The sequence below is a fragment of the Gobius niger genome, assembly GCF_951799975.1.
Source record: "Gobius niger genome assembly, chromosome: 5".
NCBI lineage: Eukaryota > Metazoa > Chordata > Actinopteri > Gobiiformes > Gobiidae > Gobius > Gobius niger.
Window position 1 is genome coordinate 39,942,859 of NC_136856.1, and position 18,367 is coordinate 39,961,225.

Consider the following 18,367-nt stretch of genomic DNA (forward strand, 5'->3'; position numbering starts at 1 on the left):
CTCACACGTATGAGCCGTTCTCTGTGGTCCAGATTCAACATGTCGTTCATCGTCAACAGCTCCAGATCATGTTTGTTCCTCAGAAGTTCTTTGTATAAAGCGACAAAAAAAATACACAAAGGCTCAATCTGGGTTTCTTTGTCTGAATGAATGAATGAAACTACATCGTCCCTCATGGGGAGATTTGCTCTGGGCTCATCGATCGTGCAGATGCAGCTTATTAATATAAATGATCATGAAAATGTATTGACCATTTGTAAACATTCAAGAATACGAAGGTTCTGTATTTTATATATTGAAAAACTGAACATAGAATACAAAAACATCTGTTAATACTGTAAATATACATATATGTATATATAAGACACATGTGTATATGTGTCTTTTTTGTCATTTTTTTGTCATTTTTTGTTGTTTTTTTTGGCACATTTTTTGTCATTTTTTTTGTCTTTTTTTTGTCTTTTTTGTGATTTTTGAGTGATTTTTTTTGTAATTTTTCCTCACTTTTTTGTCACATTTCCATCCTTGTTTTCGTCTCAGTTTTGTCGCTATTTTCACACCTTTTTTCCAGATTCAACATGTCGTTCATCGTCAACAGCTCCAGATCATGTTTGTTCCTCAGAAGTTCTTTGTATAAAAAAATACACACAAAAAATACACAAAGGCTCAATGGGTTTGTTTATCTGAATGAATGAATGAATGAATGAATGAATGAATGAATGAAACTACATCGTCCCTCATGGGGAGATTTGCTCTGGGCTCATCGATCGTGCAGATGCAGCTTATTAATATAAATGATCATGAAAATGTATTGACCATTTGTAAACATTCAAGAATACGAAGGTTCTGTATTTTATATATTGAAAAACTGAACATAGAAAACAAAAACATCTGTTAATACTGTAAATATACATATATGTATATACATAAGACACATGTGTATATGTGTCTTTTTTGTCTTTTTTTTGTCATTTTTTTGTCTTTTTTTGTCTTTTTTGGGGGGGATTTTTTGTGTGATTTTTTGTAATTTTTTCATAATTTTTTGTCTTTTTTTGTCATTTTTTGTGATTTTTGAGTGATTTTTTTTGTAATTTTTCCTCACTTTTTTGTCACATTTCCATCCTTGTTTTCGTCTCAGTTTTGTCGCTATTTTCACGCCTTTTTTCCAGATTCAACATGTCGTTCATCGTCAACAGCTCCAGATCATGTTTGTTCCTCAGAAGTTCTTTGTATAAAGCGACAAAAAAAATACACAAAGGCTCAATCTGGGTTTGTTTATCTGAATGAATGAATGAATGAATGAATGAAACTATCGTCCCTCATGGGGAGATTTGCTCTGGGCTCATCGATCGTGCAGATGCAGCTTATTAATATAAATGATCATGAAAATGTATTGACCATTTGTAAACATTCAAGAATACGAAGGTTCTGTATTTTATATATTGAAAAACTGAATATAGATTACAAAAACATCTGTTAATACTGTAAATATACATATATATATACATAAGACTGTAAATATATGTATGTAGACATAAATACATACCAGTGTAAAGTGTGAAGTAACAAAAGGGGCAGATATTATAAGACTTGTTCTTCTGCTCCGTTTCATTCATACTGTGTTGGCGGTTTTATTGTGATTGCAAAACATCACTTTTGAATGAAATAAAATGAAATGAAAGTGAATAAGTGCAAACTTGTATCCACTGTAGGAAGTTTTGTTAGTAATTCAACTACTTTGATTCACAATTGCTGGGTTGCAGGTGACATCACAGCGTTCTAAAAGCCTATACTATTATAAAGAGGAAAAAATCTTTTGTTTTTGAGGACATTTTTGGTCTTGTACAGGGAGATCATGGACCCAGTGACTGATATTAAAGATCATTTTTGTAATTCATACATTTTCTTTTGAGCTATGCCTTGTGCAAGTGTAATGCTGTTAATAGGATAAACTGGCTCCTCCCCCCCACTGGGCCCGATGACATCATCACATTCTAGAACCTGCAACCCAGCAATAGGCGGCGTTCACGTGACATCACCACATTCTAAAGAGCCATAGTTTAACATGGAGGTGGATCGACTGACGGTAACTATGGTAACCGCAGTAACTGACAAAATGCATGTATTTATACCTTTGTTGTTTGGCTCATGTCTCAGTCATTACTGGAGGAATCCACATGAAACACAAACTGTCACAAAGTTCATCGTCTCCTCTGTCGGCTCATATGAACTCATGTACAATTATTATCTCTGAAAAACATCAAAAGGTGGTGACGATATGTGAAAACATGAGAGTGATGTTGTCCAATAGAAAAGACTTTCAGACATAAAGATAATCTCACAGGTTTGTGAATCCGATCACGATCAAACACTGAAGAGGAAAATCATTTGTCATTTTTCGTTATGGAGATTTTCTTCCAAAAACTCTATTTCTCCCATAGATACAGACGCATCTCTGGAATCGCCCATATATGGTCATGTTTGAAAACAGTTAAGGGGGAAACAATTTTGAAAAAATCTAAACTTTCTCTAATTATTGAAAAACTACTTTAACAAACGCTGAATTATGAATATAGTTTCTACTAAATAAAGATACAAAGACATGGGGAGGAGCAAAGTGGTTCAACAGCCCATAAATACATAAAAAAAACCGGAGAATGCTAACATGATGCTACATGATAGCATCGGGCTAATGCTAACGGTTAGCTAGCGCTAGCTACAACTGCCGTTTTTTCACTTCTACAGAACAATCTGCTGTGAGAAAATATCCACATGGGCCTGATTTACACTTGACTTTATTTATGTGATAAATAAGTTCATTTTCCACCAGAAAATGGCAAAAAAGAGAGAAAATTGCGTTTCCCAAAAGATTCTATTTTCCCCCACGGCGAAGCCACGCCCCTTTCTATGACGAGATGCCGTCTGTGGCCCCGCCCTCCATCTGACACTATGACATCATCACATTCTAAATCGTGAACGCCGCCTATTGGCTAAATCTGCGTCTCTGTGATCGGGTCAGTGGAACTCACGCCCACAGAGATTATTTAAGAACGACGATCAAAAGATTTGTGCAGTGACTGAAAAATGGCTTCTAGAAAAACAAACTCATGACGTGTAACGAGGCCATGAAGGAGCGACCGTTCCCCCAGGAAAAGGACCGGAGAAAATGTTCTAATGTTTCAATCTTGTTTCAATTAAATGTATGTTTTTAATGATGTCATGGTCAAGTTTTCATCTACATTTAAATCAGTTTCTGCAACATCAGCCTGTCCAGGGACGACAGCTGGAAATGAGCATCTTTACTCTAACCTGGTAAAGTGATTTTTGTCACTTTTTCCAGCAAGAAAGTGATACAAATCCAGCAAAAAAATGACAAAAATCCAGCAAAAAAGTGACAAAAATCCAACAAAAAGTGACAAAAATCCAGCAAAAAAATGACAAAAATCCAACAAAAAGTGACAAAAATCCAGCAAAAAAGTGACAAAAATCCAACAAAAAGTGACAAAAATTCAGCAAAAAAGTGACAAAAATCCAGCAAAAAAATGACAAAAATCCAGGAAAAAAAAAGACAAAAATCAAGGAAAAAAATGACAAAAATCCAACAAAAAAGTGACAAAAATCCAACAAAAAGTGACAAAAATCCAGCAAAAAAGTGACAAAAATCCAACAAAAAGTGACAAAATTCCAGCAAAAAAAATGACAAAAATCCAGGAAAAAAGTGACAAAAATCCAAAAAAAAAATGACAAAAATTCAGCAAAAAAATGACAAAAATTCAGCAAAAAAATGACAAAAATCCAGCTAAAAAATGACAAAAATCCAGCAAAAAAAATGACAAAAATCAAGGAAAAAAGTGACAAAAATCCATCAAAAAAATGACAAAAATCCAGGAAAAAAGTGACAAAAATCCATCAAAAAAGTGACAAAAATCCATCAAAAAAATGACAAAAATCCATCAAAAAAGTGACAAAAATCCATCAAAAAAGTGACAAAAATCCAGCAAAAAAATGACAAAAATCCAGCAAAGAAATGACAAAAATTCAGCAAAAAAATGACAAAAATCCAGCAAAAAAATGACAAAAATCCAGCAAAAAAAATGACAAAAATCAAGGAAAAAAGTGACAAAAATCCAAAAAAAAAAAGACAAAAATTCAGCAAAAAAATGACAAAAATTCAGCAAAAAAATGACAAAAATCCAGCAAAAAAATGACAAAAATCCAGCAAAAAAAATGACAAAAATCAAGGAAAAAAGTGACAAAAATCCAGCAAAAAAATGACAAAAATCCAGGAAAAAAGTGACAAAAATCCATCAAAAAAGTGACAAAAATCCATCAAAAAAATGACAAAAATCCATCAAAAAAGTGACAAAAATCCATCAAAAAAGTGACAAAAGTCCAGCAAAAAAATGACAAAAATCCCCCCCAAAAATAACAAAAATCCAGCAAAAAAGTGACAAAAATCCAGAAAAAAAGCGACAAAAATCCAGCAAAAAAGCGACAAAAATCCAGCAAAAAAGCGACAAAAATCCAGCACAAAAAAGGCTGTCCAGGGACGACAGCTGGAAATGAGCATCTTTACTCTAACCTGGTCCATCTTTCCTTTGGTCAGTGTTAAATCTGTCCCTGTTTAAATAAAAAACATCTGATATCTGATGACTTTAGTTCTTACAAAGGAACAAGCCCGGCTCTGTAACATTACCCAGCTTAGTTTCACACAATAGTCTTTGCTTTGGACGAGATGAACTCAAAATGTCATTGTTTGTTTTTACCTTTTTTACATTTGAGTCATTCAAGTCATCAAATGTTTCCAACTGCAACAAAATAACAAAAAAGTGTTTATCTAATGACCAGCTTTGCAATTGTAATCTTTACTCTACACAGTTACTTATTAACCTCTTAACTCCCACCTGAACATGTTTTCTACAAATTCTCCAAATCTAAAAGCTTCTACAAAACAGAAGCAAAAAACGAGAAGAAAATGAGGATGTAAACGCAACAAAAAAACGCTCAATAGTGACCAAAAAAGAGACAAAAATGACAAAAATCCATCAAAAAAAATGACAAAAATCCATCAAAAAATGACAAAAATCCATCAAAAAAAGGACAAAAATCCATCAAAAAAGTGACAAAAATCCAGCAAAAAAGTGACAAAAATCCAGCAAAAAAAGTGATAAAAATCAAGCAAAAAAGTGACAAAAATCCATCAAAAAAGTGACAAAAATCCAGCAAAAAATGACAAAAATCCATCAAAAAAAGGACAAAAATCCATCAAAAAAGTGACAAAAATCCATCAAAAAAGTGACAAAAATCCAGCAAAAAAGTGACAAAAATCCATCAAAAAAGTGACAAAAATCCATCAAAAAAGTGACAAAAATCCATCAAAAAAGTGACAAAAATCCAGCAAAAAAAGTGATAAAAATCAAGCAAAAAAGTGACAAAAATCCATCAAAAAAGTGACAAAAATCCAGCAAAAAAGTGATAAAAATCTATCAAAAAAACAAAAAAATCCATTAAAAAAGCGACAAAAATCCCTCAAAAAAATTACAAAAATCCATCAAAAAAAGTGACAAAAATCCAGCAAAAAAAACAAAAAAATCCATTAAAAAAGTGACAAAAATCCAGCAAAAAAACAAAAAAAATCCCTCAAAAAAGTGACAAAAGAGCAGCAAAAAGTAATAAAGTGACAAAGCACAATAAGTGACAAAAACACACGAGGGAAATCAAAAGTGATGACAAGGGCAAAGAGGAGAGAGTGCATTTGGTTTTGGCGGGTGGTAAGAGGTTAAAAAGTCATCTAACTACACTTATGGATTAGTTTAGTTTCAATCTTGAGTTCATTATTGTTAGTGCAGTTTTACTTCAGTGATCCAGATTCCACAACTGGAAACACTGACAAAAGCCTCTTTCGCCTCCGCTGGTGCAGCTCAGGCTCTCTACACCAGGGGGCGCTCGTTTCCCTGCAGCCAAGAATGGAGCTCTGTTGCTATGGTTACGTCTGTGTCCGGCCATTTCTATGACACTCACTTCTTCCTCTTTACACTTGAAATGTTCCAAAGAAGTTGGATCCAGTATTGAATCACCAAAGAACAGTGTGGCCTGTTGGGACTGTTTACTGTCACTGTCACCAGGGGCGCAGCACCACATTCTGGGCCCTGGGTACAAACTATCTTGGTGGACCCCGCCCCCCCACATTTCATATTCTGTGTTCTTTGAGCACATAGCAGTGGTTTAGTGGTTTGACAGTGCAGTTCATTTATATTCTATTAGAACTTCATTATATTTTTCCTTAACTAAGTGGAAAAAATGAGTCGGCCAAAAAAGTGCTTCAAACACAAACACACATCCAATACAATGGGTTCTTAGTTCATGGTTTATTTGTTTTTGTTTGTTTGTTTGTTTCAAGTCAATGTTTGATTTGAAATGGCATCTGAGTTGGCTTCAGTTACAGAAATGGAATAACCTTTAATGGAATATTCGAGCATAATGATTATTAGCATCACATTAATGCCGTGGTCATCGTCTACGGATTTCCCATCAACCAGTGCTCCTCCTGTGACCAAAACAGTGAAGATGGCGGCCGCGACACAACGATCTTTCACCAAAGAAAAAGAAAAAGAGTGGTGCGCACTGAATGGGTGCTGCTGCCGGATGCTCTCTCATCGAATGCAATTTCTCCATCTGTGAGATCAATAAAGTACCATCTTATCTTATCTTATCTTATCTTAAACAGGACGACTGCACCAGGACAGGGGATATTTGTGCTGAGAATAACAGTGACTTTTAAAATGCTATTTTACATAAAATGATGTGTATGAGGTCTCTGTGGCCACAGGCCTGAACACAAAACTCAAGGGCTTCAGTCTGATTTAGTCTCACATATGTGAAGCCTTTACCTTTAAGTTTATTGTTGTTGTAAAAAGTTACATTGGAATAGTCTAAAGGAGCTCCACCTTTAACTAGAACCCGGTTGACTCATCTCCAAAGCTGTGCATTTATAATGCGTGAATCCAAATGCGCGCGGCTAATTAGCATCATTAAATTGGCAATTTATAATAAACATGAGGAAAGAGAAACTTTAGAGGTTAAAACGAGGAGAGAAGGAGCTCTGTCTCTGACTCAGCTCAGGCAGAGGCAGGACTCGCCTCATGTTTAACTGTCATTTATGACAGAAAGTTTCCTCTCAGCTCCGCTAGAACAGACTAGTGTTAAATAAAAGCACAATAGAGCGAGGCCAGACTATTATCTGTCTTTCATCACAAAATTCACCTCATCAGAGTCACTGCTGAGCTGAAGCTGGTGCTGAACACCGCTGTGTGGGCTGAACCATTTGGCACATGTTTAAAGGGGTGTCAGGGCCCTGAGATATTATCCTTCACAGTGTTGTTTTTGGCAGCCCTTTTAGTTTTAGTCTTAGTCCTTTGGACAAAAATGCTTTTAGGTTTAGTCACATTTTAGTCATTTCAAAATGTGATCGTTTTAGTCACGTTTTAGTCAGACGAAAATTAAAAAGGTTTTTGTCAAGTTTTCGTCGGTTTCATTATAAGAAGTGATAATTAATTTCGATAAGTCTTGGAAATTGGGATAAATAAAAGCTTCTATTGGCTTTTGACAAACAGATGACACCACGATCGGCACTGGCAGAAGTGGCCGACTGTGAACGGGACTTTTCCCAAAAGCGCCCGCTCTCCTCGTCCTCTGATCGTCGCTTCGAGAGTTTTTTTGTTTTGTTTTTACCAACAGCGCTGTCTGCACATACGTAGCTACATCAACGTGCTTTCTGCGTTCATACTCCACGGTGTTGAAAACTGTCCTGTGAAACAATAAAGTCCCTGTGACCTGGATGTCAGACGCTCCGAGGAGGATGTACGAGCAGTGACCGCACGCCACGCGGAGAGAGAGAGAAAGAGGCGCCGCCGCCGCATCATGAGCAGCACGACGCCTCCGGGTCACGTTTACCGTGTGTTCTCTCACTCCGCGCACAAACTCTGTTTGTGAACGATCTGACGAAAAACCTTCTCCCATTTTTGTCTCGTCTCATTGACGTAAACTCGTAAACGTCTCGTCATGTTCTAGTCCCCAAAGAGCTCATTTTAACTCGTCATCGTTACGTTATCGTCATTAAAAAAAGGGGCGTCAACGAAAAGATATCGTTATCGTCTTCGTTGACGAAAACAACACTGATCCTTCATTATTGTTTGTGCAAAATTCTGTGTAGCAGCCACTGTATTTCAGCCGGTTGTTCAGTTCTTATAGGATCAATTATGAAGAAACTTAGAAAGTACAATACAGAACGCTTTTTGCAGCATTTTTGAGGCCCCTCCCCTGCTCTGGGCCCTGGGTACTCAGCACCCTCTACCCCCCCAGTCCGACGCCCCTGGTCACTGTAAAAGACATCACAGTTCTTATATATGTGGGCGGCATCATAACACAGCATTAGCATTAGCATTAGCATTAGCATTAGCATTAGCATGGCCGTTAGCTTTCCATCATCATGGCAACAGAAAGTTAGAGACTGTTCATGTTTACATTGGGGGGGGATGGTCTCACATCTGTTTCCTGTTAAGTCACACGTCCTAAACGCAGGGGCCAAAGCGTGTCCTCCCCCTTTTTTTTTTTTCGTAGCTTTTTATCATTTTTTGTTGCTTTGTCAAAACTTTTTTAGTGTGTTTTCGTCACATTTTTGTGTTTTTTTTGTGTGCAGAAAAAGTGACAAAAATCCAGGAAAAAAGTGTCAAAAATCCAGCAGAAAATGACAAAAATCCAGCAAAAAAGTGACAAATATCCAGCAGAAAAATGACAAAAATCCAGCAAAAAAATGACAAAAATCCAGCAAAAAAGTGACAAATATCCAGCAGAAAAATGACAAAAATCCAGCAAAAAAGTGAAAAAAAACAACAAAAAGTGACAAAAATCCAGCAAAAAAGTGACAAAAATCCAGCAAAAAAAAGTCAAAAATCCAGCAAAAAAGTGAAAAAAAACAACAAAAAATGACAAAAATCCAGCAAAAAAGTGACAAAAAACAACAAAAAATGACAAAAATCCAGCAAAAAAGTGACAGTTGAAATGGTTGGTTTTAGGTCGAGCATGATGATTATTAGCATCACATTAAACAGGCTGCACCAGGACATGGGATATTTGTGCTGAGAATAACACATGTGTCACTTTAAAATGCTGATACTGTGAGGTCTCTGTGGCCACAGGCCTGAACACAAAACTCAAGGTCCTCAGTCTGATTTAGTCTCACCATATTTGAAGCCTTTACCTTTAAGTTTATTGTCAGTGAATTGTTGTTGGATAAAGTTACGTTGGAATAGACTAAAGGAGCTCCACCTTTCACTAGAACCAGGTTGACTCGTCTCCAAAGCTGCACATTTATAATGCGAGTCTCCAAATGCGCGCGGCTAATTAGCATCATTAAATTGGCGATTTATAGTAAATATGAGGAAACAGAAACTTTGGAGTTTAAAACGAGGAGAGAAGGAGCTCTGTCTCTGACTCAGCTCAGGCAGAGGCAGGACTCGCCTCATGTTTAACTGTCATTTATGACAGAAAGTTTCCTCTCAGCTCCGCTAGAACAGACTAGTGTTAAATAAAAGCACATTAGAGCAAGGCCAGACTAAGATCTGTCTTTCATCACAGAATCCACCTCATCAGAGTCACTGCTGAGCTGAAGCTGGTGCTGAACACCGCTGTGTGGGCTGAACCATTTGGCACATGTTTAAAGGGGTGTTTCAGAGCCCTGAGATATTATCAATCATTATTGTTTGTGCAAAATTCTGTGTAGCAACCACTGTATTTTACATGGTTGTTCAGTTCTTATAGTATCAATTATGAGGAAACTTAGAAAGTTCAATACAGAATGCTTTCTGCAGCATTTTTGAGGCCCCTCCCCTGCTCTGGGCCCTGGGTACTCAGCACCCTTTACCCCCCCAGTCCGACGCCCCTGTCACTGTAAAAGACATCACAGTTTTTATAGAGGTTCTTATATATATGTGCGCGGCATCATAACACAGCATTAGCATTAGCATTAGCATGGCAGTTAGCTTTCCATCATCATGGCAGCAGAAGGTTAGAGACTGTTCATGTTTACATTGGGGGGGATGGTCTCACATCTGTTTCCTGTTAAGTCACACGTCCTAAACGCAGGGGCCAAAGCGTGTCCTCCCCCTCCGACAAAACCACTCGACCTGCATTCTTCTCCTTTAAACTCCGACAAAACCACTCGACCTGCATTCTTCTCCCTTAAACTCCGACAAAACCACTCGACCTGCATTCTTCTCCCTTAAACTCCGACAAAACCACTCGACCTGCATTCTTCTCCCTTAAACTCCGACAAAACCACTCGACCTGCATTCTTCTCCTTTAAACTCCGACAAAACCACTCGACCTGCATTCTTCTCCTTTAAACTCCGACAAAACCACTCGACCTGCATTCTTCTCCTTTAAACTCCGACAAAACCACTCGACCTGCATTCTTCTCCTTTAAACTCCGACAAAACCACTCGACCTGCATTCTTCTCCTTTAAACTCCGACAAAACCACTCGACCTGCATTCTTCTCCTTTAAACTCCGACAAAACCACTCGACCTGCATTCTTCTCCTTTAAACTCCGACAAAACCACTCGACCTGCATTCTTCTCCTTTAAACTCCGACAAAACCACTCGACCTGCATTCTTCTCCTTTAAACTCCGACAAAACCACTCGACCTGCATTCTTCTCCTTTAAACTCCGACAAAACCACTCGACCTGCATTCTTCTCCTTTAAACTCCAAAGTGCCTCTGTTCCATCCTCAGCGCTCACTTCTTCAACACCTCAGATCTCCTGCTCCACCTCGTCTGTAAGTTTGTCTCTCTTTTGTCCCGTGTGTTATGATTTAAGAAGTCTGTGTGATCACATTACATTACTGTGCTCACACGTTTGAGGGATGGAAGCCACAAAAATCATGATATAAAAGTGAATGTGATGAGAGTGTTTTTCATTGCTTTTTTTCGCTGCTTTATGTTTTTGTCATGTTTTTTTTTTCACTTTTGTGTTTCTTTTGTTGCTTTGTGGTTGTGTTTTCGTCACATTTTTGTCACATTTTTGTCATGTTTTTTGTTTCTTTTTTATAACTTTTTTAGTGTGTTTTCGTCACATTTTTGTGTTTTTTTTGTGTGTATTTGTTAAGTATTCGTCACTGTCTTGTGTTTTTGTTTTGTTATTATGGCTATTTTGTTGGTTTTTCATTGCTTTTTTTTGTTGCTTTGTTATGTTTTTTTTCTTTCTTTCACTTTTTGTGTTGTTTTGTTGCTTTGTAGTTGTGTTTTCGTCACATTTTTGTTGCGTTTTTGTGGATTTTTTGTTGATTTTTTAGTGTGTTTTCGTCACATTTTTGTGGGGGTTTTTTTGTGTGCAGGAAAAAAATGACAAAAATCCAGAAAAAAAATGACAAAAATCCAGCAAAAAAAATGACAAAAATCCAGAAAAAAAATGACAAAAATCCAGCAAAAAATGACAAAAATCCAGCAAAAAATGACAAAAATCCAGAAAAAAAATGACAAAAATCCAGCAGAAAAATGACAAAAATCCAGCAAAAAAGTGACAAAAATCATGGATGTTTCTCCTGACGACGCTCAGGCACGTGGAAAACAAAGAACACGACACCAGGAGGCTCAAAACAAAAGTCACTCTGAACATGCCTTGAAAAGCAGCAGTGATTTACATTCGCAAACTGATTTAAAAAAACATGAATCGACTGGAAGTTTTACAAAATCAGAAATGTTTCCAGTGCCGTGCCTTTTACGTTACGATTAACCTCTGAACTCCCGCCTGAACCGACAGCATTTTCTCCAGTTCAGCTTTACCCAAATCCTGTAGGCCAGTGTAACGCCTCATTTGAAAGCTAAGACCTACAAAGCTCATCTAAATGGATCTTTTTCCTCACGTCATCCAAAAAAATTTTCCAGCATTTTTTTGGAACTTTTTGAATTTTTTTTCCTTCTTTTTTTTTTTTTCACTTTTGTGACATTTTTTGGCACTTTTTCATAACTTTTCGTAATTTTTTATAATTTTTTGGACACTTTTTTTTTTACATTTTTTGTCACATTTGTCATTTTCGTCACTTTTTTGTCACATCTTCATCATTGTTTTCGTCTCAGTTTTGTTGTTATTTTCTCACCTCTTTCCCAGAAGCTGTTGGATTGGGGTAAAGCCAAACTGGAGAAAATGTGCTCGGTTCAGGTGGGGGTTAAGGGGTTGAATAGAAAGAGACATCTGTTTCCCTTTAGCGTGGGGCATGTGGTGTGAAAGTGCTTGTTGTTGGAGCCGGGATGGCCACGCCCCCCCGGCGCGGGACTCTGAGCATGCGCACTCGCTGGTGGGCGGTTTAAAGACCAAACAGCAGTGGGAGCGAGACGTGAAAAGTGCTTAATGTGAGGTCGAAACCTTTGCTGCGTCCGAAACGAGCAGATCGGTAAGAGCTCTTACGGCAAACCGGATGTGCGTCAGCGTCCGCCATGACAAGATGCTTCCGAATTGGTCTGTCAGTTAGGAAGGAGTTAGGAAAAGGAGCCTCGATGCTAACTATCATAGCCACTTTAGCATAGGGACTAGTGATGAAATATGATCCGTATGAACAGTACACGCGTGTCAGCCCCTCTCTCCCTCTCTCTCCCTCTCTCTCCCTCTCTCTCTCTCTCTCTCTCTCTCCCTCTCTCTCCCTCTCTCTCCCTCTCTCTCCCTCTCTCTCCCTCTCTCTCTCTCTCTCTCTCTCCCTCTCTCTCCCTCTCTCTCCCTCTCTCTCTCTCTCTCTCTCTCTCTCTCTCTTTTTCTCTCTTTCTCTCTTTCTCTCCCTCTGAAGAGCGCAGATACAGGCCTAACGCGAAGTCACACACAGTCAGAGCCGTGGGAAGATATTTTAGTTAGGGGGCGCTGAGGGACAAAATTTACCCCCAAAATACTTTTTCTCTGCATAAATCCTATTTATTAACCTCTTAACTCCCGCCTGAACCGAGAGCATTTTCTCCAGTTCAGCTTTACCCAAATCCTGTAGGCCAGTGTGACGCCTCATTTGAAAGACCTACAAAACTAAATGGATCTTTTTCCTCACATCACATTTTTTCCCTTTTTTTTTGTTTTTTTTGTTGCGCAGTCGTCTCATTTTTGTCAAATGTTCGTGACTTTTGTCAAATTATTCGCATTTTTTTGTCAAATTTTGTATCACTTTTTCGTCCATTTTTTGTCAAATTTTTCTCACTTTTGTGTATTTTGTCACATTTCCATCATTGTTTTCGTCTCAGTTTTGTTGCTATTTTCACAGCTTTTCTCCAGAAGCTTTTGGATTGGGGTAAAGCTGGAGAAAATGTGCTCGGTTCAGGTGGGAGTTAAGGGGTTAATATTCTAGTTCACAAACTATCCACCAGGGGGTGCTGCAGCGCCCTCAGCACCCTGGGTTCCCACGGCCTTGCACACAGTCGCACATACGGTGGAAAATATTAGACATGAGCTCCACAAAAGCGTTCTCTGGATCACGAGCTGCAAAACGCTGCTTCTTTTATGAAAATCCGACGTATATTTACGCTAAAAACCTGCTGTAAAGACGACGGAATAAGTTGTGACTGAATTCAATGAATGTGCGTACGGAGGCATAGGGTCCCGCGACCGGCATTTTTTGACCCGCCCCAACCCGCCCCGTGATCAAAGGAGAATTTCCCGACCCGAACCCCAGCAGAAAAAATACAAAAATCCAGCAAAAAAGTGACAAAAATCCAGCAAAAAAGTGATAAAAATCCAAGAAAAAAGTGATAAAAATCCAGGAAAAAAGTGATAAAAATCCAAGAAAAAAGTGGGAAAAATCCAGCAAAAAAGCGACAAAAATCCAGCAAAAAAGCGTCAAAAATCCAGCAAAAAAGCGACAAAAATTCAAGAAAAAAATGACAAAAATCCAGCAAAAAAAGTGACAAAAATCCAGCAAAAAAAGTGACAAAAATCCAGCAAAAAAAATGACAAAAATCCAGCAAAAAAAGTGACAAAAATCCAGCAAAAAAGTGACAAAAATCCAGCAAAAAAAGTGACAAAAATCCAGCAAAAAATGTCAAAAATCCAGCAAAAAATTGACAAAAATCCAGCAAAAAATTGACAAAAATCCAGCAAAAAATGTCAAAAATCCAGCAAAAAATTGACAAAAATCCAGCAAAAAAGTGACAAAAATCCAGCAAAAAAAGTGACAAAAATCCAGCAAAAAAATGTCAAAAATCCAGCAAAAAATTGACAAAAATCCAGCAAAAAAGTGACAAAAATCCAGCAAAAAATTGACAAAAATCCAGCAAAAAAAGTGACAAAAATCCAGCAAAAAATGACAAAAATCCAGCAAAAAAGTGACAAAAATCCAGCAAAAAAAGTGACAAAAATCCAGCAAAAAAGTGACAAAAATCCAGCAAAAAATTGACAAAAATCCAGCAAAAAATGTCAAAAATCCAGCAAAAAATTGACAAAAATCCAGCAAAAAATGTCAAAAATCCAGCAAAAAATGTCAAAAATCCAGCAAAAAATTGACAAAAATCCAGCAAAAAATGACAAAAATCCAGCAAAAAAGTGACAAAAATCCAGCAAAAAAGTGACAAAAATCCAGCAAAAAAGTGACAAAAATCCAGCAAAAAAGTGACAAAAATCCAGCAAAAAAGTGACAAAAATCCAGCAAAAAATTGACAAAAATCCAGCAAAAAATGTCAAAAATCCAGCAAAAAATTGACAAAAATCCAGCAAAAAATGTCAAAAATCCAGCAAAAAATGTCAAAAATCCAGCAAAAAATTGACAAAAATCCAGCAAAAAATGACAAAAATCCAGCAAAAAAGTGACAAAAATCCAGCAAAAAATGTCAAAAATCCAGCAAAAAAGTGACAAAAATCCAGCAAAAAAGTGACAAAAATCCAGCAAAAAAGTGACAAAAATCCAGCAAAAAATGTCAAAAATCCAGCAAAAAAATGACAAAAATCCAGCAAAAAATGTCAAAAATCCAGCAAAAAAAATGACAAAAATCCAGCAAAAAAGTGACAAAAATCCAGCAGAAAAATGTCAAAAATCCAGCAGAAAAATGTCAAAAATCCTGCAAAAAATGTCAAAAATCCAGCAAAAAAATGTCAAAAATCCAGCAAAAAAATGTCAAAAATCCAGCAAAAAAATGACAAAAATCCAGCAAAAAAATGTCAAAAATCCAGCAAAAAAATGTCAAAAATCCAGCAAAAAAATGTCAAAAATCCAGCAAAAAAATGTCAAAAATCCAGCAAAAAAATGTCAAAAATCCAGCAAAAAATGTCAAAAATCCAGCAAAAAAAGTGACAAAAATCCAGCAAAAAAGTGACAAAAATCCAGCAAAAAAAGTGACAAAAATCCAGCAAAAAATGTCAAAAATCCAGCAAAAAAGTAACAAAAATCCAGCAGAAAAATGTCAAAAATCCAGCAAAAAAGTAACAAAAATCCAGCAGAAAAATCTCAAAAATCCAGCAAAAAAGTAACAAAAATCCAGCAAAAATATGTCAAAAATCCAGCAAAAAAGTAACAAAAATCCAGCAGAAAAATGTCAAAAATCCAGCAAAAAAGTAACAAAAATCCAGCAAAAAATTTTCAAAAATCCAGCAAAAAAGTAACAAAAATCCAGCAGAAAAATGTCTAAAAATCCAGCAGAAAAATGTCAAAAATCCAGCAAAAAATGTCAAAAATCCAGCAAAAAAGTGACAAAAATCCAGCAAAAAAGTGACAAAAATCCAGCAAAAAAATGTCAAAAATCCAGCAAAAAAATGTCAAAAATCCAGCAAAAAAATGACAAAAATCCAGCAAAAAAGTGACAAAAATCCAGCAAAAAAATGACAAAAATCCAGCAAAAAAATGACAAAAATCCAGCAAAAAAGTGACAAAAATCCAGCAAAAAAGTGACAAAAATCCAGCAAAAAAGTGACAAAAATCCAGCAAAAAATGTCAAAAATCCAGCAAAAAAATGTCAAAAATCCAGCAAAAAAGTGACAAAAATCCAGCAGAAAAATGTCAAAAATCCAGCAGAAAAATGTCAAAAATCCAGCAAAAAATGTCAAAAATCCAGCAAAAAATGTCAAAAATCCAGCAAAAAAGTGACAAAAATCCAGCAAAAAAATGTCAAAAATCCAGCAAAAAAATGTCAAAAATCCAGCAAAAAAATGACAAAAATCCAGCAAAAAAATGTCAAAAATCCAGCAAAAAAATGACAAAAATCCAGCAAAAAAGTGACAAAAATCCAGCAAAAAAGTGACAAAAATCCAGCAGAAAAAATTCAAAATTCCAGCAAAAAAATGTCAAAAATCCAGCAAAAAAATGTCAAAAATCCAGCAAAAAAAGTGACAAAAATCCAGCAAAAAAGTGACAAAAATCCAGCAAAAAAAGTGACAAAAATCCAGCAAAAAATGTCAAAAATCCAGCAAAAAAATGTCAAAAATCCAGCAAAAAAGTAACAAAAATCCAGCAGAAAAATGTCAAAAATCCAGCAGAAAAATGTCAAAAATCCAGCAAAAAATGTCAAAAATCCAGCAAAAAAGTGACAAAAATCCAGCAAAAAAGTGACAAAAATCCAGCAAAAAAATGTCAAAAATCCAGCAAAAAATGTCAAAAATCCAGCAGAAAAAATGTCAAAAATCCAGCAGAAAAAATGACAAAAATCCAGCAAAAAAATGTCAAAAATCCAGCAGAAAAAATACAAAAATCCAGCAAAAAAATGTCAAAAATTCTGCAAAAAATGTCAAAAATCCAGCAAAAAAGTGACAAAAATCCAGCACAAAAAGTGACAAAAATCCAGCAAAAAAATGACAAAAATCCAGCAAAAAAACTGTCAAAAATCCAGCAAGAAAGTGACAAAACTCCAGCAAAAAATGACAAAAATCCAGCAAAAAAGTGACAAAAATCCAGCAAAAAAAAAAGACAAAAATCCAGCAAAACATTAAATCTGTTTACTGCGTTAGTCTTTAACACTGACATGTGACTGAGCTGTGGAGACAACTCGCCTGTTCAATAATTAGGACTTTGTGAGGAACAGCTTTATTCTGGACGACTTGCACCTCCTGAACGCGGTTAAAAGCATCGCAGCACATTGATCGCTCGTGATCGCTTTTCCATTCACACACATTTCCTCTTTATATTTGTTCCAGAGCTAAAACCTGAGACGGGCGCGGGGACAACCTGCAACCAACGAAATGGGGTTCACCTGTGACCAGTGTGGAAAGAAGTGTTCTAACCGTGCGAGGCTAAAAGTACACTACAGAACCCACACAGGAGAGAGACCGTACAGCTGTGACCAGTGCGGGAAGGAATTTACACAGGCCGGGGCTCTCAATGTACACATGAGAATCCACACTAAAGAGAAGCCGCACAAGTGTGACCAGTGCGAGAAGAGTTTTTCCTCATTGGTTGGTCTCCAAACCCACAGCAGAGTCCACACTGGGGAGAAACCGTACAGCTGTGATGTTTGTGAGAAGTCCTTTTCTCAGTCGGCCAACCTAACGAGACATATGAGACTCCACACTGGGGAGAAGCCGTACAGCTGTGATGTTTGTGACAAGGCCTTTTCTCAGTCGGCCACACTATATGCACACAAGAGGATCCACACTGGGGAGAAACCATACAGCTGTGACCAGTGCGAGAAGTCCTTTTCCTCATCAAAAGGTCTCAGGTCTCACATGATCGTCCACACTGGGGATAAAATGTACAGCTGTGATGTTTGCGGTAAGAAGTTTGGATGGGCCGATTCTCTCAAAAAACACGAGAGCGTTCACACCGGAGAGAAGCCGTTCGAGTGTGACCAGTGCGGGAAGACATTTAGACTCAAAGCTAATCTCTCAGTTCACAAGCGCAGTCACAGTGAAGTGAGGCTGCACAAATGTGACCAGTGTGATAAGACTTTCAAGAGATCAGTGTACCTCCGCAACCACTACCGCACCCACACTGGGGAGAAACCCTACAGCTGCGATCAGTGTGGGAAGGAGTTCTCTCATCCTTACTCCTACAATTGCCACATGAAGATTCACTCTGGGGAGAAGCCGTACAAGTGTGAACAGTGTGGTAAGAACTTCAGGATCTTGAAAGACTTGACAGTGCACCGTCGAACCCACACCGGAGAGAAACCCTTCGTGTGTGAAGAGTGTGGGAAGGCGTTCACTCTGTCAGGCCACCTAAAAGCGCATCAGACAGTACACCGTGTAGAAAGACCATTCACATGTGATCAGTGTGGAAAGGGCTTCAAGACAAAGTGTCATCTCGCGTTGCACGGGCAGGTTCACACTGAGGAAAGGCTGTTTAAATGTGAGACGTGTGACAAACATTTCAAAGCTTCCGTTTGCCTCAAAATTCACCGGCGCGTTCACACTGGAGA

The 18,367-nt window shown here is 37.4% G+C and overlaps 2 protein-coding genes across 2 annotated transcripts in view; both read left to right on the plus strand.

Moving 5' to 3' along the window:
• Window positions 1–18,367, plus strand: part of LOC306962771 (uncharacterized protein) — a 1,040,752-nt gene that overhangs the window by 763,325 nt on the left and 259,060 nt on the right. The gene's annotated exons all lie outside the window — the stretch shown is intronic.
• Window positions 17,193–18,367, plus strand: part of LOC306963508 (uncharacterized protein) — a gene marked incomplete at both ends in the record, with an annotated part of 1,629 nt that continues 454 nt past the window's right edge. Inside the window, one exon of the mRNA XM_079557082.1 lies at window positions 17,193–18,367. This exon is cut by the window's right edge and continues 454 nt beyond it. Within this exon, the coding sequence (XP_079413208.1) occupies window positions 17,193–18,367 (1,175 nt within the window).